The sequence below is a fragment of the Ictalurus furcatus genome, chromosome 9, assembly GCF_023375685.1.
Source record: "Ictalurus furcatus strain D&B chromosome 9, Billie_1.0, whole genome shotgun sequence".
NCBI classification, from domain to species: Eukaryota; Metazoa; Chordata; class Actinopteri; order Siluriformes; family Ictaluridae; genus Ictalurus; species Ictalurus furcatus.
Genome location: NC_071263.1, coordinates 6,288,608 through 6,315,172, shown reverse-complemented (window position 1 = coordinate 6,315,172; position 26,565 = coordinate 6,288,608). Strand labels below are relative to the sequence as shown.

The window sequence follows — 26,565 nt, the reverse complement described above, 5'->3', positions numbered from 1 at the left end:
CCTCAAAGGAATATTTCCAAAACTTTGTGGAATTCAATCTTTGAAGAATTGAGGCTGTTGTATGAGCAAAAGGGGGGTCCTACCCAGTATTAGTATGATGTCCCTTTGTGTGTGTGTGTATTTATATATAATGTGTGTGGACACCTGACCAACACACCTGTATGTTCACCTTGGGCACTAGTATAGGATGTCTTTGTATGCAGTAGCATTACAATTTACCTTCACTGGAACTAAGGGGGCCAAACATGTTCTATCATATTGCCCCTGTGCACAATGTGAGGTCCATGAGAACAAAGTTGCTGCGGAAGAACTCGTGTCCTGTACAGAGCCCTGACCTCAACCCCAGTGAACACCTTTTGGATGATTTGGAACAGTGACTGCACCCCAGGCCTCCTTACCCAACATCATTGCTCGACCTCACCAGTAGAGGTCGACCAATTGATTGGCAAAACCAATCACAGATAACCGATAGCTGGAACTATCGGTTATCGCCAAAAATCCACACTGCTAGTTTTTCCGGGTTGCATCAGTTGCAGGAGCGGCTGAGAAGTGTCCGCTGTTATTATACACTACGAGAGCAGCCTCTAGAGGCGAAAAAAAATAGCACTTGTGCCTTGTAGTGTTTGTTTTTGACACTTGAGACTACACTCTGCACGGAGCAGGATATTTCAGATGTGGATTTAAAACATAGACATCGAAAAGGTATTGGTTTATTAATCGCTTAACAGCAGGTACTGCCCAACTTAGTTATTGGTATCAGTAAAATTCAATATCAGTCGACCTCTCTCATTAATGCTCTTGAGGTTGAATAGGCAAATCCCCACTGCCACAGTCCAAAATCTAGTGGAAAGCCTTCCTAAAAGAGTGGAGCTTATTATGCAGCAAAGGGGGGCTAAATCTGGAATCGGATGTACAAAAAGCACATACAAGTGTTATGGTCAGGTGTCCACAAACCTTTGGCCATGTTGTGTGTACAGTGGTGAAGCCTTTGGAATTTTCTATATTTCTGCATAAATATGGCCTTAAACAATCAGATTTTCACACAAATCCTAAAATAGACAAAGAGAACCCAATTAAACACGAGACAAAAATATTATACAAGGTCATTTATTTATTGAGGAAAATTATCCAGTATTATAAATCTGTGAGTGGCAAAAGTAGCTGAACCTCTAGGATTAGCCGTTAATTTGAAGGTGAAATTAGAGCCAGGTGTTTTTAATCAATGGGACGACAATCAGGTGTGAGTGAACGCCCTATTTCATTTCAAGAACAGGGATCTATCAAATTCTAATCTTCACAACACATTTGTGGAAGTGTATTGTGGCAAGGAGATTTCTGAGCACCTCAGAAAGAGTTGTTGATGCTCATCAGGCTGGAAAAGGTTACAAAACTATCTAACTATCAAAACTATTAAAGAGTTTGGACTCCACCAATCCACAGTCAGACAGATTGTGTACAAAGAGAGGAAATTTAAGACCCTTGTTACCCTACCCAGGCATGATCGACCCACAAAGATCACTCCAAGTAATAGACAACGTGTAATAGTCCACGAGGTCACAAAGGAACCCAGGGTAACTTCTAAGCAATTAAAGGCCTCTCTCACATTGGGTAATGTTAATGTTCATGAGTCCACCACCAGGAGATCAGTGAACATCAATGGTGTGCATGGCAGGCTTGCCACTGCTCTCCAAAAAGAACATTGCTTCCTATCTGCAATTTGCTAAATTTGCATCTGGGCAAGGATAACTTGAGATGATTGATGGAACAATGAATTTTGAATTATACCAACAAATTCTAAAAGGTATCTGTGTCAAGATATCTGTCCGTGAACTGAATCTAGAGAAAGTATGTCATTCAGCAAGACAACGACCCTAAGCACACAAGTCATTCTACCAAAGAATGGTTAAAAGAAAGAATAAAGTTAATGTTTTGGAATGGCCAAGTCAAAGTCCTGACCTTAATCCAATAGAAATGTTGTGGAAAGACCTGAAGCAAGCAGTTCATGTGAGGAAACCCACCAAAATCCCAAAGTTGAAGCTGTTCTGTACTGAGGAATGGGCTAAAATTCCTCCAAGTCAATGTGCAGGACTGATCAACAGTTACCAGAAACATTTAGTCACTCTTATTGCTGCACAACAGGGTCAAAACAGATACTGAAAGCAAAGGTTCACATACTTTTACCACTTACAGATGTATAATATTGGATAATTTTCCTCAATAAATAAATGACCAAGTATAATATTTTTTGACTCATTTGTTTAATTGGGTTCTCTTAATCTACTTTTAGGACTTGTGTGAAAATCTGATGATGTTTTAGGTCATATTTATGCAGAAATATAGAAAATTCTAAAGGGTTCACAAACTTTCAAGCGCCACCGTGTGTATATATATATATATATATATATATATATATATATATATATATATATATATATACACACACACATATATACACACACACACCTACATATACAGTGGATATAAAAAGTTTTTTGATGTTTAATGAAAAATTCAACCAATATTAATCATGTTAAATCTTTTTCCAACATTAACATAATATAGGAACCAAAAAAATTCAAGTGAAACCAGTCACATTCAAACAAATGTTTAAAAGTAATTTTCATACACCTGCCATCTGAAGAGCAATTCCGATTCAGCACGAATAAAGATCAGCTGTTTCTGTTGGATTTTCGTGACATCTTTTTGGTTTCACCAGACTGTTGAACCCATGGTCCGCAAAGATCTTACAAAGCATGTACGGGATCAGACTGTTGAAAGGTGTCCATCAGGAGATCCAAAAAAAAAGGTCAGAAGGTTAAAAGAATTTGCTAAACATTAGCTATACCATGAAACACTGAGAAGGCAACCAACAACAAGTGGAGAAAATGGGGTACCACACTGACATTACCAAGAACAGGACGTCCCTCCAAAATCAATGAAAGGACATGAATAAAACTTATCAGGTGGCTGCTAAGAGACCTATGGCAACATTAAAGGAATATCTGTAAAGGCACAAAGTGCTTTAACAACAGTTAAGGGTGCAACCAGTTGCATAACTGCTTACGAAACCAGGTTCTTGTAAGTTTTTCTTATTCTCTTTTCCCCCCTCAAAAACCTTTATATTGGTTTAATTTTTTTACATCACAAAAACCTGCAATTTTTACAGGGTAGATTTTTTATATCCACTGTATTCACGTGCATCATACATACTGCTTCTGTTGCTGAATACAATGTCAGTCTATAACCTTTTAAGTTTGTTTTTGTTTGCAATGTTGATTATACTTCAGCAACTTTTGCCCAAACAAAAAAAGTGGCATTGCATATTACAATATAATAAATGATATGTGGACATGCACCACATTTATCTTTTCTGGATATGTACTATTTGATGACATCATAGCCGCCCTATGACCATGACGTCCACCACTTCTCCTTTGTGAAGCTCCACGTATTGCTCGGTTTTAGGAGGCAACATCAGAAGGCCATTGGCACTGCGCATGCTCATTAGCCGACTACTCATTTGATTTCCTAACCAAAAGAGAAGCAGTGTGTCAGACATGTCAAAAAAGACTAAAATACATGCAAATTACATATGCATTTTCTGTTACCTGTACTCTGTGCCCAAGGCAGGGGCTCTTGGTGATGCCAGGTCAATATACAGCGGTGGTACTCTGGGCGCGGGTCCAACTTAACATCACAGGAGAGCTATGGAGAAAAGGCCACAGGCTGATGACAGCACAGCACAAGAGAATTATGTCTTCAATAATGTATCTTCAATAAGTCTCAGCACTCTGAGACTGGTGCATACCCTGGCTTTGATGATTGTTGGCCTTGGGTCCAGGATACCCTGCATTTTTCTCAATGCAGGGATAACAAAGAGATTACAAGTGACAACTGCTGACACTGGGTTACCTGAGAAAAAGAGAGGGAGTAAGAAACAGGGAGAACGAGTAATGAAAAAGTAAAGACAAAATTAAAGGGGGCATTAAAATTAAGCCACCTGTTTTTTATTTAGTGGGGGTGGGGGTATTGTGGGTGTTAAGCAGTAATCTGAAGGAAGGGGAATGATCTGGTGCAGGGGCAGGACCTGCAATTCCTGCATCAGACAAGACTCATGAGCTCCAGAATTACTGGCCCCCTTGGCAAAGTGGGTAAAATCAAGCTCTTTTGAACGTAACTTTTCAAGAAACAAAAATATACAATGAGAAAGAAGAAAATCACTCTGAAACTGAAAACAGTGAATTCAACAGCATTCTTTTTAAAACAGTTTTCTAAGCTTCCTTTTCGCTAATCATGGTTTATGAATGTGCTGCCAAAGATTTTGTTTACGCTTTCAAACTTTTCATTTACACTCTGCAAGTTTACGTTCACCATTCTGGCACAAATCTCTGTGTGGGCAGGCTGAACAGTGATTTACTCTCAGTGGCTAGGGAGATTTGGACTGACAAAAAACCTGAAAAGGCGATGACTATGATGACACCGCCGCTGCTCCATGCCACTCCTGAGAGCTCATCTCAAATAAATAATCGTAAGAGACTACTACCTCAAATATTAATTACGAACTAATATACTGACGAAGTAAGTAAGTAATTTCCACTACCAAGTACCCCAAAATTTGTGACACTGAAGTCTCTCCTTCTTGGTCAGGGAACTGTTGATCCAAATAAAAAATAAAAAAAAAAACAAGATAAATCATGTCAGAACTTTTTCCACCCTTAAGGTAAAATTAAAACGTATAAAAATTTAGTGAAAAACAATTAAACATTTTAGGGAAAAATACAGTAAATAAAAAAGTTACAATAACCCAGTTGTATAAGTGTGCACACCCTTTCATAATTGGGGATATGGCTGTGTTCAGAATGAACCAATCACATTCAATCTCATGAGCGGAAGTAATTATCATACAACTGTCATAAATGAAATTATTCTGATTAATCCCAAATAAACACCAGCTGTTTCTGTAGGATTTTCTTGACATCATCTTGGTTTCAATCCGACTGTTGAAGCAATGGTCCGCAAAGGGCCTACAAAGCATGTACGGTATTTAACTTGTCGGATGATATAGATCAGGACAGGGAAATAACAGAATTTTCAAAACATTACATGTACTATGGAACACCATGAAGGCCATCATCAATAAGTGGAGAAAATGGGGCACCACAGTGTCATTACCAGGAACAAGAGGTCACTCCAATACAAAATCTTGCCAGGGAGGCTGCCAAGAGACCTACAGCAACATTAAAGATGCTGCAGGAATATCTACATGTATTGATTACTCTCTGCATTAGAGTTCCGGCCGATAGTGGATTTTACCGATACCGATAACCAAGTTGGGCAGTACTGCCTGATAACAGATTAATCAACTTTTTTTAAAATTGATACTGAATGAAAACATAACGCTCAAATTAAAATATTGCTAAACTTTACTACAATAATAAACAGTACTGATCATAAAAATTTACTGTACTTTAAAAAATTAAATAAATATTAATATATTAACTATTAATCCATAAAGTAAATAAAATATATACATCCAAACTGAACATACATATACACATACATATACACAAACAGTATCTCACAAAAGTGAGTACACCCCTCACATTTTTGTAAATATTTAATATCTCTTCATGTGACAACACTGAAGAAATGACACTTTGCTACAATGTAAAGTAGTGAGCGTACAGCTTGTGTAACAGTGTAAATTTGCTGTCCCCTCAAAATAACTCAACACACAGCCACTAATGTCTAAATCGCTCTCAACAAAAGTGAGTACATTAATTTGGACATTTTCACTTACTCACTTTTGTTGTAAATCACCCCAAAGAGAAGGAAAATATTGTCAAGATGTGCCACGCTGATAGTCTCTCACCCAAAACGACAGTGGTGTAATAAAATCAAAAGGTGTTTCAACAAAGTATTAGCTTAGGGGTGTGCACACTTATGCAACTACAGTAGGTTATTGTAATTTTTTAATTTTTTTTAACCACTAAAAGTATTTCTGATCGTTTTTCACTTTATTTATATACGGAATTTCTAATTAAAGGTGGGGAAAACTCAGATTTTTCTGATTGAAATTATTTAGTGTTATTCTTTTACTTCACAAAACCTGCCCTTTTAACAGGTGTGTAGACTTTTTATATCACTGTACATTTAAAATAGATTAAATGAACCATTTGGCCATCGTGCTAAACACCAACCAACCAACTCAGTTTTTTTTCTTGTTCCTGAAAAAGAGCTATTAGCACATAGCTCCACCCTTTATTGATGACCACAGCTCAATCTTTGCAGACATCCTAAGACCTCTGTACTGAACATGTCTTTCAAGTTTGGTTCAAATTCATAAGAACAATCATGAATTACAGCTATGTAATCCAGCTCTGTCTCCTTACAATTGATGGATGTGTCCATATTGTTTACAAATCTCAACATGTTTTTGATCATTATTGAGGGTCACACTCTGCTGAGTAGTTTGGCACCACAAGTGTGAATATAGGCCAAAAATCCTAGGACTAGTTTGCAAAAGTAGGTTTGCCATATGATGCAAATGATCACAAATTTAAGTAGGCAGAGATTTAAAAAAAAAAAAAAAAAAAAATTCTAAAATGCAATTTCTTTAAGAGTCTATGCAAACACAAAGCAAAAAATGAATTTTCACTGTACACCTAACTTTCCAAGAAATATGCTTGTTTTTGTTTACACAAACATGAATAGCGCCCCCCAATGGCCAATTTGAGTGAGACTGCATCAGATAGTAGTGGGTCCCCACCAGAACCTACATGTGGCCTTTAAGAATGTGGTTCTTACCTGTACTACATAAAATCAATCAGGCTTACTTTACATAATTCAGTCTTATAATTAGAAACTTAAATTAGGTTAATCATAAGTTTTAATGAGAAACATAATATTTTTATGTAAACCATATGTTTACACATTACATTTTTTTTTCAGGCACGACAACATTTAATGTGCTTTGCTGCTTGTTGCAAAACAATTCTGAGAGAGGTTCACAGATCCGCTGGCCAAGCACAAGCAGATCATGGGCTTCAGTACAAGAAACAGCAGCATTTGGTTGGTATACAGTATTTGTCCTGGTAGAACTACTGTATCTACTAGCAAGCCGTGTTTGTTCAAATGAAACATGACTGCCCCTACTATTCTTGTCTTTCCTGCACCTGCAGCATGTGTGTTATACCGAACAAAATTGCAGCATCCCGTTTCCTTTGAAGCGCATTTTCAATGGCCACATCTGTACCATTGAAATTTAGTTACGACAGCTCAATGGTAACCCTATCAAATGCCTGGTGATAACCTATTGGCCAATGGTGGCCATGGGTTTCAAGCAATAAAATCCATTATCAAAAATCCACTTACATACTACCATGTAGATTCATCATAACAAATTTGAGCTTAATCAAACTTCCGGTTCTTGAGAAAGAGCTATCTGACCTTAGCTCCACACACTTTGTAAATCCATGCCGCAAACTTTGCAGATTATCTCAGAATCTAGGCTTTTTCTCAACACTAAGAATGGAAAGAATATATCTGCGTTCTCATGAAGACTGGTCCTGCCAGGCTTTCTTGGAAGAATGAACTTGGATGGACAGGAGGACATCTTCCTGTTGCACAATAGACCGTTCCAATACATTTCTAGTAGTGGGGACAGGACCTTCGTCTCTGTTTGCAACTGCGACCTCACGGTAACTAAAACTAAGCTAACGAGTTTACCGTTACCTCAGGATGGAAGCTAGCGTAGCTTAATTAAAATACTTCTGAGGGACAAATTGTACTTTTCAACAACCTCGTATATGTCTCAATCTAAATCGTACATAAAATTTATTCTTTTTGGAGGCATATTTAGATTATTGTTGTTAAAAAGACACTTAAACTTCGTTATGGTTCAGGCTTCAGTCATCTGACATTGTTTTGCTGCATTGACTTCTGAGACTTTAAGCGGGTTCTGTGTGATCTGCATCCAATATCATCCTCGATATCAAGAACACATCTGGGTAATTTCATGTGTCCCATGTACTTGCATTCTTGAGTTTCCAATTGAACTTCAAGATGGTGGATGATGACGTAGAACAAGTGCACAAAGACACAAGATCACATAGGAACACGTATTGAGAAACAACTCTAGTCCTAAACATGCCAAGTTTCATGCAAATGCACATAACCACTCATGAGTTACAGATGTTTCAGTAAATTAGGCTCCACATCATTACAATTGATTGATGTGTGGCAGTCATAATGTTTGCAATTTCAAAATGTTTTGGATAACTGTTACGGTTCCCACTCTTCTGCAAAAATAATACACCAATTTGTTGCGGATTTGCCTAAAAACCTAGGTTTAGCATATTATGCAAATTATCTTAAATTGTAGTGGGTAGGACTAAATGGTTCTGGAGGCATTTTGTGAGAACCCAAGAAATCAAATGAAAAAAAAATATCTCTCTTTTTTTTTTTTTTAGGTCTAATGGCTCATGAGATATGGAGTATAATGTAAAACCCTGCACTATAGTGCCAACATAAGGCCAATTGGGCCCAATGGCCCAATACCAATGACACCAAAATTGTGAATATAAGAAAAAATCCTAGGACAAGTTCTCAAAAGCAGGTTTTGCATTTTATGCAAATTAGCTGAAATTTCTAAGGGGGTGGAGCTAAAAGGTTCTTGAGGCTTTCTTGTTTGGGAGAACTCAAGGACGTTGTAGCAAAATTAATGATATTAGGACTTACAGTATTCGAGATATGAGCCAAAACATAAATATATAAGTTTTTTTTTATGTAAATAAGTAAAGCAACAACATTTGGCCGATTGGCCTCATCTCTTTTCCTACTACCTCTACCTATTGACCAAGTTTCACGTCTCTATGACTTATGGTTTGAGAATAATAATAATTTTAATAATAATAATAATTATTAAAACACACACACACCACAGTAGGTGCATAAATAAGCTCCAGTTATCCCAGAATGCAGAAGCAAGTGTCCTTACTAGAACCAAAAGATATGACCACATCATCCCTATCTTATGCACCCTGCATCGGCTCCAATTCAAATTTCGCACTGATTATAAAATATTACTATTGATCTATAAAGCACTGAATGGTCTCACACGGCAGTTCCTTAGTGAAATTTTGTTCTTTTATGACTTGCCATGCCTACTTCAATGAAGGCTACAGCAGCCAGCAGATTCTCTTACAAAGCCCCAGTTATGGAACAGCCTTCCAATTAGTATTTGGGACTCAGATTCAGTCGCTGTGTTTAAGTCTAGGCTTAACAAAAAAAATATTTAAGAAAAAATATTTGTTTAGTCAAGCCTTTTGTGAATAGATTTTTCTAAGGTAAAGGAGCAGATCTAGAGGGTAGAGTGTTTTGGTAAACTGGGATGTTTGGATTCTGTCGCCCCACCACTCCCACGCATTCAGATTTCACCTAGGTTCATTGAGTGGCTGGCCGCGTCTTTCCCCAGGGTGCCTCCTGTCGGTGTTACCTTCTGCCTCTCTCTTTTAGTTATGCTGTCATAGCTAGTCTTGCTGAAGTACCTGCTTGCACTCTGTACACAATGTACATGTCCTTAATCATTATGTGACAATTGGCATACCTAATAATCTCTCTCTGTGTCTAGCTACACATGCTACTTCTGAGATACCAGTGATCCTGACCACTTCTGCTCTTTGGAACTGCCTGGTCCATCCTGATGCCCTACTTCTGGTTGGAGTTCTCATCACTTGGAAGCCAATCGCTGCTGAGGATGGCCCCACATGAACAGCCTAAAGATAAATGAGATTACCACTTAGAAATAAAGAGCCTTTGAACTGCAATGGATACAAACATTTTTGGTACAATGGCTAACTTCAGGACTGCAATTGCCATGAACAATTTTGCACTTGATTCTCCTTCAGTGAACAATTAATAATCATAGTTTCAACCATGTTAAAGCAATAATGAATTTCCTGATTATACAATTGCACTTTTTCACCAAGTACAGTGCCCTCCACTAATATTGGTACCCTTGGTAAATATGAGCAAAGAAGGCTGTGAAAAATTGTCTTTAGTGTTTAACCTTTTGTTAAAAAAAAAAAAAAAAAAATCACAAAAATACTCTGCCCTCATGGATATCAAACAATTGCAAACAAAACAGGTTTATCCAAAAAAAAAAAAAAAAAAAAATTGTTAAATATAGGTGTGCAACAATTATTGGCACCCTTTTGGTCAATACTCTGTGCTACCTCCCTTTGCCAAGATAACAGCTCCGAGTCTTCTCCTATAATGCCTGATGAGGCTGGAGAACGTCGGGGTTATGCATGTAACCCTGTTCCCTGAGAAGGGAATGAGATGTTGCATTTAGCATTACAGTATGGGAATGCCTTGCGCGTGTGACCGGTATCTGAAGCTTGTGTAAAATCATGCCTCTACTTATAGGCCTGCCATGATCAGATGACGTGGCAATTAAGCGCGTCGCATAATATATATATGGCACCTGTGAACCACGCCGCCAGCCTCTATTATCTGAAGCGAAGACACAATTCACAGGCCTGCCCTGGTATGACAGTGCTATACAACGTCTCGTTCCCTTCTCAGGGAACAGGGTTACATGCGTAACCCCGACGTTCCCTTTCAAAGGGAACTTTGACGTTGCATTTAGCATAACAGTATGGGAACGGGAATACCCACTCCGTCATACCGAGGGTACGGCCTGTTCAAAAATACCCAAGCCCGAGGGTCACTGCAAGACACTCGAGCCCGGGGTGGAATGAATATCCAGGCTGTAATAATGAATGAATGTGTGTGGCGCAGACCACCCTGCAGCCGCACACACATCCTGCAAGGATACCCCTTTGGACAAAGCCTTCGAGGAGGTGACCGCCCTAGTGGAATGAGCTCTTATGCCTAGAGTCGTGGCGAGACCGCGTGTCGTAAGCCCTAGAGATTGCTTCCACTATCCAAGTAGAGATGCGCTGCTTTGACACAGCATCACTTTTCCTGTCGCTGCCAAAGCAGACCAGTACCTGCTCCGAATTACGCCACTGGCCGGAGCAGTGGACATAAGTACAGAGAGCCCTTACTGGACACAGCAGGTGCATCCTCTCCTGTTCCGGTGTGAGGAACAGGGGAGGGCAGAAAGCCTGCAACACCACATGGTGGGCAGCCGATGTAGGCACTTTAGGAATATAATCCGGCCTAGGATACAGGAAGGCCTTGGCTAATCCAGGGGTAAAGTCTAGGCAGGAAGGGGCAACAGAGAGAGCTTGTAGACCTCCCACTCGCTTGAGAGATGTCAGGGCCAGTAAAAGAGCTAACTTTAGAGTCAGAAGATTCTCAGTGGCTGACTCTAAGGGCTCAAATGGGGCCCCTGACAGACCTTCCAGGACCACAGAATGTCCCAGGAAGGTATGCGCGGCCTGCAGACGGGCCTCAGCCGTCTGACACCACGCATGAACCTCGAAGTTAGAGGATGTTGCCCCACAGAGGCTCCATCAACAGGGGCATGGCTGGCCGAAACGGCGGCCAAGTAACCCTGATTGTAGAAGGAGCCCAGCCCGCTGAGAAACGTTCTTGTAAGAACTCCAGGACTGTAGCTATTGCGCAATTCAGTGGGTCTAGCTGACGTTCCTCACACCACAAGACAAAAAGCTGCCACTTGAGTGAATACAATTTCCTTGTGGATGGTGCTCTAGCATTTAACATGGTTTCTACAATCTCAGTTGCGAGACCAGAGACCAGAGACCCACAGTTTCCATATTTCTGGCCGAGGGTGATAAATCAGCCCTCCAGCTTGAGACAGTAGATCCACTCTAGGGGCTCAAATGGGGCACCCGACAGACCTTCCAGGACCACAGAAGGTCCCTGCAGATGGGCCTCAGCCGTCTGACATCACGCATGAACCTTGACATTAGAGGATGTTGCCCCACAGAGACTCCATCAACAGGGGCGTGGCTGGCCGAAATGGCGGCCGCGTAACCCTGATTGTAGAAGGAGCCCACCCTGCTGAGAAATGTTCTTGTAGGAGCTCCAGGACTGTAGCTATTGCGCAGTTTACTGGGTCTACAGTGGATCCCTGCAGATGGGAATCTCCCAAGGAGTGCCATCTCGCAGGGATATTATCTCTCAGAACCATGTTCGAGCTGGCCAAAAAGGTGCTACTAGCAGACTGTCTTGGCGAACTCTCGCTAGAGCTTGTGGGAGCAGAGCGATGGGGGGAGCAGCATACAGATGTGACCTCGGCCACATGTGTGGACTCCACCCCAAAAGTCTCCGAAGAGCCAGCTTTATCTTGCTCAGTGTTGATAGGATTGACACTACGCATGTTGGGGATAGAAACGCCTTCATCGTAGTAGAATCCTATAACCCCTAGAAAAGTTGCCCACTACACCGGGGAAAGCATACTTTTCTGAGATTCAACCTGAGCCCCAAGCTCTTCATGTTGGTGAGAACAACATCTCGATTTTGAACCGCCAGTTCCCTGGATCGTGCTAGAATTAACCAGTCGTCCAGGTAGTTTGGTACACAGATGCCCTGGAGTCCCAATGGAACCAGAGTGACATCCATGCACTTTGTGAAGGTGCGAGTGGATAAAGCTAGCGATATTCCTATGTTGAAATATGCACCTTTTAGATCTATCGCCACAAACCAGTTCTCGAACTGAATCTGTGGCATGATAAGTTTGAGCGTCAGCCTCTGAACCTGTATGTCCGAAGAGTACGGTTCAGATGACACAGATCTAAAATTGGCCGCATACTCCCACTTTTTTGCAGAACAGGAAATAATGGCTGTAAACCTCCCTCCCTTTGGGAACGGGGTACATGTTCTATGGCCCCATTGTCCAAAAGGGAACTTACTTCCTGCGCTAACGTCGGGCTCTGGTCTGTGCTGACTGCTGTGGTGAGCACACCTGTGAACGGGGGGAGGTCGGGCTATAAACTGGACCCGGTAACCCTTTCTACGGTAGACAGAACCCATGGAAACACATTTGGCAGTAGTTTGCATGCTGCCCGATGGTCTTTTAGTGACGTTAACTATTCCACATTCTATTGGAGGGAAAGCATCGGATTTTTGTTGCCCTGTGACAGCTCGCTGACCAGAGAACACTGAAAACTTGGGGACCGCCTTGGCTAGGGGAGGCCCTACAGTAGCACTGGGGGCTACCTGTCCTAACAACCTCATGTCCCCAGATACATCCCTCCACGGCTCCTCAGGACCGGTCTTCTTTGCCTGCTTGGCCTTTATGACCATTCTCAGATCAGGCCTCGTAGCAGACCGTGACTGTGGCCGCCCGGTTCCCCTGGCTGTCTGCGGGGGTTGGCGGGCTGCCATACTCGCCTTCTGGGTCTCCCTCACACTAGTGCTGGCCCAGGCTGAACTCATGGACGCCCAGGTGAGCTCGAGACAACAGGGAAGGAACTGGCTTTTTTGAATGCCGCCATATGTCAAGCTCACTTAGCAGGTCTGCTTGGTAGGCCTGCAACCCTGTCATTGTCTGCAGTGACCCCCAAGCAAGACTACTACTGCATAGGCTTGCCCACCAATGCCACGGTGGCCTTACATGGCTTGGATGCAAGCCGGCCCCCATAATTACCTGCCGTCGGTGGAGAGAGGTAGCTCGCAAGCGCCTCCTCCACTTTGAGCACAGCTAAATAGCCATGCCGTTCATTCCCACAAAGGCTGAATAATCCAATATCGTGGGGTTATGAATATGGCTTATGCGTGGTTTTCCCCCAGAAGCCTGAGATTTTGTCATGCACTTCTGGAAGACAAGGGAGTTTCTGCAGTGTGAGGGATTTACTTTCACTGGGTAATCACTTCAAGCAGCTCTTTATATGCTGCTCTCAGTTTTTAACACATCCTTCTAACTCCTCGGAGTCAGAGAGGAATTATTATCTTTTGGCTTTCCATAGCGGAAGGAGGAGTCGCTATGCGAGCTCCAAAATCTAGTGGAGAGCCGAACCCAGAAGACAGAGCAAGAGATAGAGCAGCGCTTGTCTCCGGCTCCTCTTCCGGATCTATAAGAGATCCCCCGAACCTGAGATGGCTGGCTGCCTTGGCAGCGGCCGGCCCAGATCCGCGAGGCTCTGAAACCCGACTCACTTCGGCGTCTTTCGTTTTTTTTTTCTTCGAAGAGCGCGAGTCGTGAGCCGAGCTGCTTAATGTAGGCGTTACCATGCGCAGCCTCTCGAGGCTGCCATCGCATACTACACCGCTAACACTTCACCCAGAAAATGTGCACTTTTCCCCGTGATGAAACGGAAGCAAGCTGTAACACACTTCTTGAATTCTTTCTCGCTCATTACTTACCTCTCTTTTCCTCTAAAGAAGGATAGAAAAGTTAAGAGATTTTGAGAAAATATCGAGTAGAAATGAAGCGTTTTTGTCACACAAACAACAGACATGCAGTCTCGCTGAAGATAATAAGGCTGGCGGCGTGGTTCACAGGTGCCATATATATATATATATATATATATATATATATATATATATATATATATATATATATATATATATATATATATATATATATATATCATGCGACGTGCTTAATTGCCACGTCACCTGATCATGGCAGGCCTATAAGTAGAGGCATGATTTTACACAAGCTTCAGATACCGGTCATGCGCGCAAAGCGTTCCCATACTGTTATGCTAAATGCAACGTCGAAGTTCCCTTTGAAAGGGAACACATGGCAAGGGATCTGAGACAATTTCTCCATACAGAATCTCTCCAGATCCTTCAAACGATGGTGGACTCTCCTATTCAGTTCACTCCACAAGTTTTATATGGGTTTCAAATAAGGGGACTGGGATGGCCATGGCAGGGCCTTGATTTTGTGGTCAGTAAACCATTTTTGTGTTGATTTTGATGTATGTTTTGGATCATTGATCTGCTGGAAGATCCAACCACGGCCCATTTTAAGCTTTCTGGCAGAGGCAGTCAGGTTTTCATTTATCTGTTGAGATTTCATAGAGTCCATGATGCCGTGTATCCTAACAAAAATGTGCAGGTCCTCTGGGAGAAAAACAGCCCCAAAACATTAAAGAGCCACTACCATATTTGGCACGAGGCATGAGGTATTTTCCATATGGCTACCTCTTTGTGCGCCACACCCTGTTCTGGTGTTTATTGCCAAAAACTTTGGTTTCATCTGACCATAGAACTCGATCCCATTTGAAGTTCCAGTAGTGTCTGGCAAACTGAAGACACTCGAGTTTGTTTTTGGATGAGAGTAGGGGCTTTTTTTTTTAACCCTTCCAAACAACTTCTGGTGATGTAGGTGACTTCGGATTGTAGTTTTGGAGACTTTCTGACCCCAAGACACAACTAACTTCTGGAATTCTCCAGCTATGATCCTTTGGAAATTTTTTGGCCACTCGAACCATCCTCTTCACAGTGCGTTGAGACAATATAGACATGTCAAATTCTAGGTTGACTCATAACATTTCCAGTTGACTGGAACTTCTTATTTATTGCCCTGATGGTGGAAATGGGCATTTTCAATGCTTTTTCTATATACTTATAGCAACTTCCCATTTTGTGAAGCTCAACAACATTTTGCCGCACATCACAGCTAAATTCCTTGGTCTTACCCATTGTGATGAATGACTAAGGAAATTTGGCCTGTGTTACCTCATATTTATACCCCTGTGAAGCAGGAAGACATGGTTGAACAATTTCCTGTTCCAAGTAACCCAGGTGTACAATTTTTTTTTCATATTAATGGCAATATACTTTAAATATACTTTTCTCATATGAATTCATGGGGTGCCAATACTTGTTGCACACCTATATTTATATATATATTTTTTAAATAAACATGTGTTTACAATTGTTTGATATCCATGAGAGCAGAGTATTTTTGTGAATTTTTTGAACAAAATATCAAAAGGTAAGACAGACAATTTTTCATAGCCTTCTTTGCTCATATTTACCAATGGTACAAATATTAGTGGAGGGCACTGCAGTACACAACTATAGAAGGATATTATTTATAATTGCACTATCCGGTATCACCCAGATAAGGATGGGTTCCCTTTTGAGTCTGGTTCCTCTCAAGGTTTCTTCCTCATACAGAGTCCTCCTCAGAGTTTTTGCTTGCCATTTTTCCTTGGTTTGATCATTAGGGACAAATTTATGAATTTAAATTTATATCCTGAATTTATATATTTCTGTACAGCTGCTATGTGATGGCATCATGTTTTATCAAAAGGATATGTTGATATTTCTGTAAAGCTGCTTTGAGACAATGTCTATTGTAAAAAGCGCTATACAAATACCTTCAAAAATCTGTCCAACAGAGGGTCCTAGATTTTCCTCTGCAATCTCCAGACAAGCAGACTCAACACCACCTCTAGAAGGTTTAGCACAATCCCTGCTGAACTCTGCAACACTAAGTCACAGAACTCTTTCTGTGCAATTCTATATGGCTGCAATGACTGACTATGCTGAAGCTGCTTCATGGATCAGAACCAACCAAGTAGACAACACTGGAATGTAATTCTATAACTTCTCTATGTACTCTATTCTTCTACAATGGTGGCATGAGAGCGATAACTAGCCTGTTAAGGAGATCCACTCTTTTGCCCACGTTAAATAATATCTCTTGGTGCATGTCTGCAATTTAGCTTTATTCTGCTCGTTATCCAATTGTCTTATCTGCCAATTATATTCTCTACATTTGTATATCATTTCTATAATCATATATTTTCTATCATCATATTTTTGTACTGTATGTAAGCATTTTACTTGAGTGTCACACAAATGAGTTTCACTTAATTTGAGAAATCAAAATTCCCTCTGATATCAGGCAAATTATTACAATTTCTTATCTTGATTATGCACTCATCAGCATGTCTCACTCTTAAATTATTTTGTCCACTGGATTGGTACCTCCTTTAACAGAGTTATTATTACAAATAATACATTTGAATAAATAATGTAATATTAATCATTTAGCCACCCCAACTACACTATAGTTTGTTGCAAAAATACTCTTTTGTTTCATCTGATCATAGACTTCGAGTCAAAGTTCCGGTAGCATCCAGTGAACTCCAAGCACTTACATTTGTGGTTAGTTTAAAGAAAAGGTTTCCTTATGGTAGGACTTCCAAATAGGCTGTGACCCCAAAATGCTGTCAACTGTGATCCTTGGAGAAATTGTTCCTCTCCGTCCTGCTCAATGTGTGTAGTGGCAAAATATACTTGTGTCCTCTTGCACTGCAGGTTCATTACCGTGCCGGTCATTTAAGTATTGCTGTAATAGTGGATATGGTCAGCTTGTAGGTAACTTTATAGCCATTGTCTGATTTATGATGGTCAACACAATCATTCACTTTTCATTTGTGTATTCTCATTTGTGTATTCTCATAATCATCTCCATGATGATGAAAGAAGCCTCAGAAGCACTCTGTCATATCACAGCAAACCAGGGACTCCATTTCCCAGGATGCACCACCAACTACAAACATGGCCAAAGAGGACTACACTTACACCACACACACACACACACACACACACACACACACACACATTTCTCCGGAGTTCTAATCAGAGACACCTGTTCCCATTTACACTCGCAATCACACCACACATAAAAGAGACTGTTTGAGCACAATGTCTTTGTGAAGGATACGCTCAGTTGCTATTGTCTCTGTCACTACCAAGCCTTTCCAAGTGTTGATATTCAGGTTTTGACTTTGTTTATTCCATTGACCTCGATTCTCTGCCTTGCCTGTTTTGATCTGTTTGCCTGATCGTATGACCCTTGCCAATTGTATGTTGTGTATACCCTTTGGACTTCTTGTTTTTGAATTAAACTACATAACCTGAACTTGCTTCTGTCCGCACCTCCTTTACATGACACTCTGCTTGTACAGCTAACAAAGAACTTTTTTCCAAAATATTCTGTAAACTTTGTGTACTACACTGAACTTTTACCAGCTCTACAATTATATACAGTATACACACGTGTGTGTATTTTCAAAATTTTGCCTCTGTAAACCACCACCACCACACAGTCGATTTGAAATTAAGCAATCAAAATGTGAATGAAGTGTAGTCTTCAAGCTTTAATTCAAGGGGTTAAACAAAAATATTGCATAACATTGTAACCACCTGCCTAATATTGTGTAGGTCCCCCTTGTGCCACCAAAACAGCTCTGACCTGTTGAGGCATGGACTCCACAAGACCTGGCACCAAGACATTAACAGCAGATCCTTCAAGTACTATAAGTTCTGAGGTGGGGCCTCCATGAATTTTACCTGTTTGTCCAGCACATCCCACAGATGCATGATCAGAATGAGATCTGGGGAATTTGGAGGCCAAGTCAACACTTTTAACTCCGTCATGTTCCTCAAACCATTCCTGAACAATTTTGCAATTTGGCAGGGTGCATAATTGTGGTGGAAAGGGCCACTGCCATTAGGGAATACCGTAGCCATAAGGGGGTTTATTTGGTCTGCTACAATGTTTAGGTAGGTGGTATGCGTCAACCTAACATCCACACAAATGCCAGGACCCAAGGTTTTTCAGCAGAACATTGCCCAGAGTATCACACTGCCTCTGCCGGCTTGCATTCTTCCCATAGTGCATCCTGTTGCCATCTCCCAAGGATAAACCAACAAAGACCAGAGAGCTGTCCATGGGAAAAAAGCAAGCCATTTTGAAGCTGAGAAAAGAGGGGAAATTGATCAGAACCATTTCACAAGCATTGGGCATAGCCAGTACAACAATCTCAGCAATTCCTGAAAAATAAAGAAACAACTGGTATACTAACAACCAGACAACAAACAGGTTGGCCAAGAAAAACATCAGCAGTCGATGACAGAAACAGTGTGAAAGCTGAAAAGGAAAACTCAAAAACATCTAAATAAATTTTTAAATACAATTCAATCTAGTTAAAACAAAAATGTTATTAGCAGCCTTGTCATGAAGTAATATTTTTCATTAGCAGAAAGCTTTCTTGTTCTCGCCCGTATGTTGTGTTCATAGGACTGTTGAGTTTTTTCTATTTATGTTTATTTAAATGATGACTGTATGCAAAAAATTTTAAATGTCAGTTTTTTTTCTTGATGGTATAATTTGTATTGCCCAAAATTTCAATGGTTTTGTGCAGCAATAGTAAATTTACATACTACCACAATTATACTCATTTGTCCTGTAAACTGCATCATTCCCAAACACTGTGACCAGCACAAAAAATTCCTATCAGAAACTCTGACATGCACATGCACCACACACCACACCCCCACCCACATACAGAGTGAAGCCAGCCAACCACAACTTTTCTATGTGCTGCTCAATGGGCAGCATAACACACTCAGGAGAACACACCTTCCACATACAGACAATTTGCCCTCTTGGTCTCCTGGCCATGGATGGCTATGGCATAGTCACGATTTTAGCAATCTTCAGACAATAGAGCAAATGCTTTACTGGTGTGCCACTCAGGAGCCCAGAAATATATTTTTAAGATTTCTCAGTGTGAAATTAAGTTAATTACCACAGATTTTTTTTTCATAATCTGTTTTAAAACTCATCTTTACCAAGGATGCCAATAATTCTGGAGGTGAGTGTACATTTATAGGATTAGAGGATGGAGGAATACATTATGTGAGCACCCAGAACTCAGTAGAGTGGGAGGTGAGAGTGTTCAAGGTGTGCAATCATTACCCTCAGGAATACCTTTGTATACGGCTGTTTGAGGAAAGAAGAAGCGCACAGAAGAGAGTAGAGAAGGAGGAAAGAGAAGAGAAGAGGAAAGGGCAGTAAAGTGCCAGATATACAACAGCTTTAGATTGTGTAGCTACACCATGAAGCATGGTAGGCAGGTCTAGATCAGAATAGATCACAACACAAACTAAAACACCAAAAACACCACTAGTACACAAAGTCACAGACTCAATAACAAAAGCTTCACTCTCAGAAAACAGAACATAAAAATAAAACAAAGCTAGTTTGTTTTTTCTGTTCAGTGTTGGTCATAACAAAGGCTTCTCCAAACAACAGCATATCAGAATACACCAATATGCCTCAAGCTAGCTACTAGCTCACAAAAAAGACTCAATCTCAAGAACAAAACAAATGTGTCATTATAAGAAGTTGAAATTTCTTGTGCATGCCAATTCTCCAGTTTTTTGGTGTTCAGTTTGCTGTATATTTCCATTTTCTGAGCAGGGGGTGCAAACGGGCAGTTCCTTACTTCTGCGTGGGGGAGGCGATACGGGCAGCCTGCTTGCCTCGCTGTCGCTCATGGGCATGGCCTCAAGGAGAGTCACCCCTGTGTCTCTGTAGCTGAAATTACCTTTAACAGGGGGAATATAGAAACAGCTATTGTCACCACTGTCTACTTTAGCTGCAGTACAAAATGGACATAAGATTGGGCAAGAGAGGCATAGGCGGACAAGGAACGCTGCTAGAAGCACTGGCGGCTAATGGGTAAGGAAAGAATCTACCAGGCAAAAAGAGGCAGAGTGAGGTAGGGTGTTAGACTGATTTGAGCAGGGGAACAGGTTGTGGTAACTATATCTTGGAAGAAGTCCATTGGAGGTCTTGCTTGGAGGTGCGAGTTTAAAGGCTAAAAGGATGGTACTATCATTGAATATACAGTATCTACAGATGGGTAACAATTCAAAAGAAAAACCAACTTAACACAACTTAGAATGATGTTTTGTTTTGGTGTTTTGTTGTTGGTTCACTGGTTGTCCTGCATTGGGCCACTTTTGCTAGGTATTAACCACTGCATACCGGGAACACTCCACAAGACCTGCCATTTTGGAGATGCTCTGACACTGCCATATAGCCATTATAATTTGGCCATTGTCAAAGTTGCTCAGATCCTTACACTTGCCCATTTTTCCTGCTTCCAACACATCAACTTCAAGAACTAACTGTTCACTTGCTGCCTAATCTATCCCGCCCCTTGCCACAATAAGGAGATAATCAATGTTATTAACGTCACCTGTCAGTGGTTTTATTGCTATGCATGGTGTGTAATATATGCATGTATGTGTGTGTGTGTGTGTGTATATACACACATACATACATATACACACACACACACACACACACACACACACACACACACACACACACACATATATATATATATATATAAAATAAATATAAAAAAATATACACACACATACATGTATATACATACACACACACCCTCCAAAAGTACTGTTTTTACTATAGACTGAAGACATTTGGGTTGGGGGAAATCAAAAGATGAATATGAGGCAATATCACAATCCAGAAAAACAACGGCAATGGACAAACATTGTGAGAGCTGTGGAAAAAAAATCCAAAAACAATATTCAGTGACATCAACAACCTCCATAGGGCAGGAGTGAAGGCATCACAATCCACTATTAAAAGAAGACTTCGATAGCAGAAATATATAGGGTATGCCACAAAAAGTAAACCACTCATCAGCAGAAAGATTTGGAAGGCTAGATTGGAATTCACAAAGAGATGCAGAGATGAGCCAGAAGAGTTCTGGAACCAAGATTAACCTCTTCCAAAATGAAGGAATTCCAAAGTGTGGAAAAAGAAAAGATTTGTTCATGATCCAAAACATACAAACTCATTGGTCAAGCACGATGGAGGTAGTGTCATGGCCTGGCTTTGCATGCTGCTTCTGGAATCTGCTCACTAATCTTTATTGATGATGTAACTCATGACGGTAGCAGTAGAATAAAATCATGAGTCTACAAAAACATTCTGTAGAAATGGAGAAATGCATTCAATCTAATTGGGAAGAACGTCATCATGCAGCAAGATAATTACCCAAAACACAGTGCCAACACAACAAACAAATTCATCAGGGGAAAAAAGTGGATGGTTTTAGACTGGCCAGTTGAAACATCATATTTTATATATACACATATATACACACACACACTCATAAATTTTTTATATTACATATATATACACACACACACATATGTGTGTGTGTGTGTGTGTGTGCGCGCGTGTGTATTTTTTATATATATATATATATACACACACACACACACACACACACACACACACACACACACACACACATATACACACACATATATACACACATATATACACATACACATACCCAGTATCTCACAAAAGTGAGTACACCCCTCACATTTTTGTAAATATTTGATTATATCTTTTCATGTGACAACACTGAAGAAATGACACTTTGCTACAATGTAAAGTAGTGAATGTACAGCTTGTGTAACAGTGTAAATTCGCTGTCCCCTCAAAATAACTCAACACACAGCCATTAATGTCTAAACCGCTGGCAGCAAAAGTGAGTACACCTCTAAGTGAAAATGTCCAAATTGGGCCCAAAGTGTCAATATTTTGTGTGGCCACTATTATTTTCCAGCACTGCCTTAACCCTCTTGGGCATGGAGTTCACCAGAACTTCACAGGTTGCCACTGGAGTCCTCTTCCACTCCTCCATGATAACATCATGGAGCTGGTGGATGTTGGAGACCTTGTGCTCTTCCACCTTCTGTTTGAGGATGCCCCACAGATGCTCAATAGGGTTCAGTCCATCACCTTCACCCTCAGCTTCTTTAGCAAGGCAGTGGTTGTCTTGGAGGTGTGTTTGGGGTCGTTATCATGCTGGAATACTGCATACTGATCCTGCTCTGCTTCAGTATGTCACAGTACATGTTGGCATTCATGGTTCCCTCAATGAACTGTAGCTCCCCAGTGCCGGCAGCACTCATGCAGCCCCAGACCATGACACTCCCACCACCATGCTTGACTGTAGGCAAGACACACTTGTCTTTGTACTCCTCACCTGATTGCCGCCAAACATGCTTGACACCATCTGAACCAAATAAGTTTATCTTGGTCTCATAATCCATGTCCTTAGTCTACTTGTCTTCAGCAAACTGTTTGCGGACTTTCTTGTGCATCATCTTTAGAAGAGGCTTCCTTCTGGGACGACAGCCATGCAGACCAATTTGATGCAGTGTGCAGTGTATGGTCAGAGCACTGACAGGCTGACCCCCCACCCCTTCAACCTCTGCAGCAATGCTGGCAGCACTCATACGTCTATTCATTGAGGGAACCATGAATGCCAACATGTACTGTGACATACTGAAGTAGAGCATGATCAGTATGCAGTATTCCAGCATGATAACACCTCCAAGATGACCACTGCCTTGCTAAAGAAGCTGAGGGTGAAGATGATGGACTGGCTAAGCATGTCTCCAGACCTAAACTGTATTGAGCATCTGTGGGGCATCCTCAAACGGAAGGTGGAGGAGCACAAGGTCTCCAGCATCCACCAGCTCCGTGATGTCGTCATGGAGGAGTGGAAGAGGACTCCAGTGGCAACCTGTGAAGCTCTGGTGAACTCCATGCCCAAGAGGGTTAAGGCAGTGCTGGAAAATAATAGTGGCCACACAAAATATTGACACTTTGGGCCCGATTTGGACATTTTCACTTAGGGGTGTACTCACTTTTGTTGACAGCGGTTTAGACATTAATGGCTGTGTGTTGAGTTATTTTGAGGGGACAGCAAATTTACACTGTTATACAAGCTGTACACTCACTACTTTACATTGTAGCAAAGTGTCATTTCTTCAGTGTTGTCACAGAAAGATATAATCAAATATTTACAAAAATGTGAGGGGTGTACTCATTTTTGTGAGATACTGTGTGTGTGTGTGGGTGTGTATACACACACACACACACACACACACACACATTATATATATATATATATATTATATATATATATATATATACACACACACACACACACACACACACAAATATATATACACACACACGTGTGTATATACACATATATATGCAGACACATACAGTATATATACACACACACACATGCATGCATATATACACGTATACAAGTATGAATATTTATATATACATAGATATACACACATACATACATACACACACACACACACACACACACACACACACACACATCCCTCTGAAAGTATTGGAACGGCAAGATGAAGATCAGAATTTCAGCTTCCATTTCCTAATATTTACATCTAGATGTGTTAATCAACTCAGAACATGGCACCCTCAGTGACGGACCACACAATTTTGGTAAGCAAGAGTATCAGGTCAGCTGGTCTAAAAGTAAATAACACGTAATAATTGCTCTGGCAACGGCAAACTGAGTATCGAACGCATCAACACTTTTTTCAGTAAATATATTTCCAATGAGGTTATTCACATGAAATTTCACCAGACATTAGAATTAACTCAAGAAATCCACATATATATAGAATTCACAACATTAAAGTCCATAAATAAAGTTATGTTAGATAAAGTGGAATAACACAGGAAAAAAGTATTGAACACGTTAAGAAAAAGCAGTTCTCCAAGGCAAGGTAAGACAAGGAACCAGCTGAAATCTGTAAGTAGTTAGAAAGTAGTTATACCTCCTATCTGTGCAAATTAATATCAGCTGGGTTAGTAAATTGATGGTCTATAAAAAGGCTTTTTGTTACCAAGGTGTCACACAAGAAACATGATGGGTAAAAGCTAAGAACTCTCCCACGACCTTCGTAATCTTATTGGTGTGAAGCATATTGATGGAATCGGACACAGACATATTTCAAAACTTCTGAATCTTCCAGTAAGCACCACTGGGGCCATTATACGCAAGAGGAATCAACATCACATCATCATCAACCAGCCATGCACAGGAGCTCCTCGCAAGATTTCTGACCAGGGAGTCAGAAGAATAGTCAGAAGAGTAGTCCAAGGACCACTCGGAAAGAGTTCCAGAAACACTTGGAGGCAGCAGGTACCATCGTCACATAGAAAGCAATAGGCAATGCACTCCATCCGCCATGGCCTCTATGCACGCTCGCGCCGCAAGACTTCATTACTAAATTAAAGGTATGTCAAAGCCCGTTTAAAGTTTGCTACAACTCATTTGGACAAGCCTATGAAATACTGGGAGAGTGTCATCTGGTCAGATGAGAGCAAAATTTTACTTTTTGGCTGTCATATTACACACCATGTTTGGAGAAGAAATGGCACTGCACGTCACCCTAAAAATACTATACCAACAGTGAAGTTTGGAGGTGGAAGCATCATGGTGTGGGGCTGTGTTTCATGGTACTTGTAGACTTCACATAATTGAAGAAATGATGAATGGAGTCCTTTACCAGGAGATTCTTGAGAAGAATCTGCTGCCATCCACCAGGATGATTAAGATGAGACATGGGTGGACCTTCCAGCAGGAAAACAATCCAAAGCATACAGCAAAGGAAGTTCAGAGAAAAAGGTTTCAGAGAGAGAGAGAGAAAAAAAATTAAGACGTTAGAATGGCCCAACCAATCATCTGACTTGAATCCAATTGAACAAGATTTAAAAGACAATATTTTTAGAAAAAAAAAATCACACCTGAATGCTGCGGCCGATTAACTTCTTCATACAGGAAGAGTCTTGAAGCTGTCATTACAAGGCTTCTCCACTAAGTATTAAATAAATTTCAGTTAGCATGTTCAATACTATTTTCCTGTGTCATTCTGCTTTATTACACATAACTTCATTTATGGACTTGAATTTTTTGATTTCTTTATATTTGCAGATTTGTTGAGTTAATACTGATGTCTGGTGAAAATTTCATGTGAATAGCCTCATTCTATATATTTACTGAAAAAAATGTTGAAGCGTTCAATACATATTTCCCACACTGTATGTTTTTTTGAGATTTCAATGACTACTGTAACTAGAGAGTGAGTGAGGGATCTATCTAGTGAAGCATGCAACACACAGACACACAGCTGACAGCATGAAGCTACTGACAGCCCATTTGCTGTCGGTTTATCTTTTTTTGTTGAATTTTTGAATGTGCACTGAAAAGCACTGTGTAAATAAATCTGAGCCCAGAGCTCTGCTAAAAGTCCACCTGCCTCCCAAATCTTCCTCTACACCCTTTCACACTGGGGTCTACAGCGATGCCGAAAACCCAGGATGTTGAAAGCCTCCCCATTCAGTGATATCAAAGTCCCTCACCAACAGCCACAAACATCAGGCACTTCTCGCCGAGACCGAATGGGCACTCTCGAAGTTGCTGCAGCCCACCGTATCTACAGCTGTGTTCCCTGCCACCATTCCATGTGTGGTGCTCATCAAGTTGCCCTCCACCAATGATCCAGTGACCTTCTTAGAGCTTTTCAAGTGTGTGGCAGCTGCATGGGAATGTCAGAAGGTGGAATGCACTCTGACTCCTCCCCTTGCTATCGGGGGAAGCCCAGCCTGCCGCCCAGCTGCTGCAGTCACAGATGCATCTGGAGTATCCAAGTATCAAGAGGACAGTCCTGCAGTGGGTCAAACATACACCAGAGGATCACTTGAGCTCCCCAAGTTTGGCTGCCCCTTTACTCAAGTGCAGCAGCTGAAGGACTCCTGTCGTCGGTGGTTGATGGTGGAGAGGTGGGATCTGGAACAGTTCATCGCTCGACTCCTGGCAAGAATGGTGCATGGGTCCAGTGTCACTGGCCCGCATCCCTGGAGGAGGATTAATTTGCAGCAGTCCTTGGTATAAGGCTTCTCTCTCTTTTGACATTCTCTCT

At 41.0% G+C, this 26,565-nt stretch overlaps 1 protein-coding gene across 6 annotated transcripts in view; it reads right to left on the bottom strand.

The window, feature by feature from the left end:
* Positions 1-2,404: 2,404 nt before the first annotated feature.
* Positions 2,405-26,565, bottom strand: part of LOC128613119 (gephyrin) — a 133,311-nt gene continuing 109,150 nt past the window's right edge. For 2 of the 6 annotated variants that reach the window (XM_053633694.1, XM_053633695.1), the window contains 4 exons: positions 20,196-20,297; positions 3,809-3,912; positions 3,609-3,705; positions 2,405-3,528 (listed from right to left, as the gene is read on the bottom strand). In XM_053633694.1, coding sequence (XP_053489669.1) covers positions 3,395-3,528; positions 3,609-3,705; positions 3,809-3,912; positions 20,196-20,297 — 437 coding nt within the window. In that variant the 3' untranslated portion in view covers positions 2,405-3,394. Of the gene's footprint in view, positions 3,529-3,608; positions 3,706-3,808; positions 3,913-20,195; positions 20,298-25,152; positions 25,461-26,565 lie in introns of those variants that run through there. The other 4 variants (XM_053633696.1, XM_053633697.1, XR_008386828.1 and 1 more) reach the window with 3 other exon arrangements.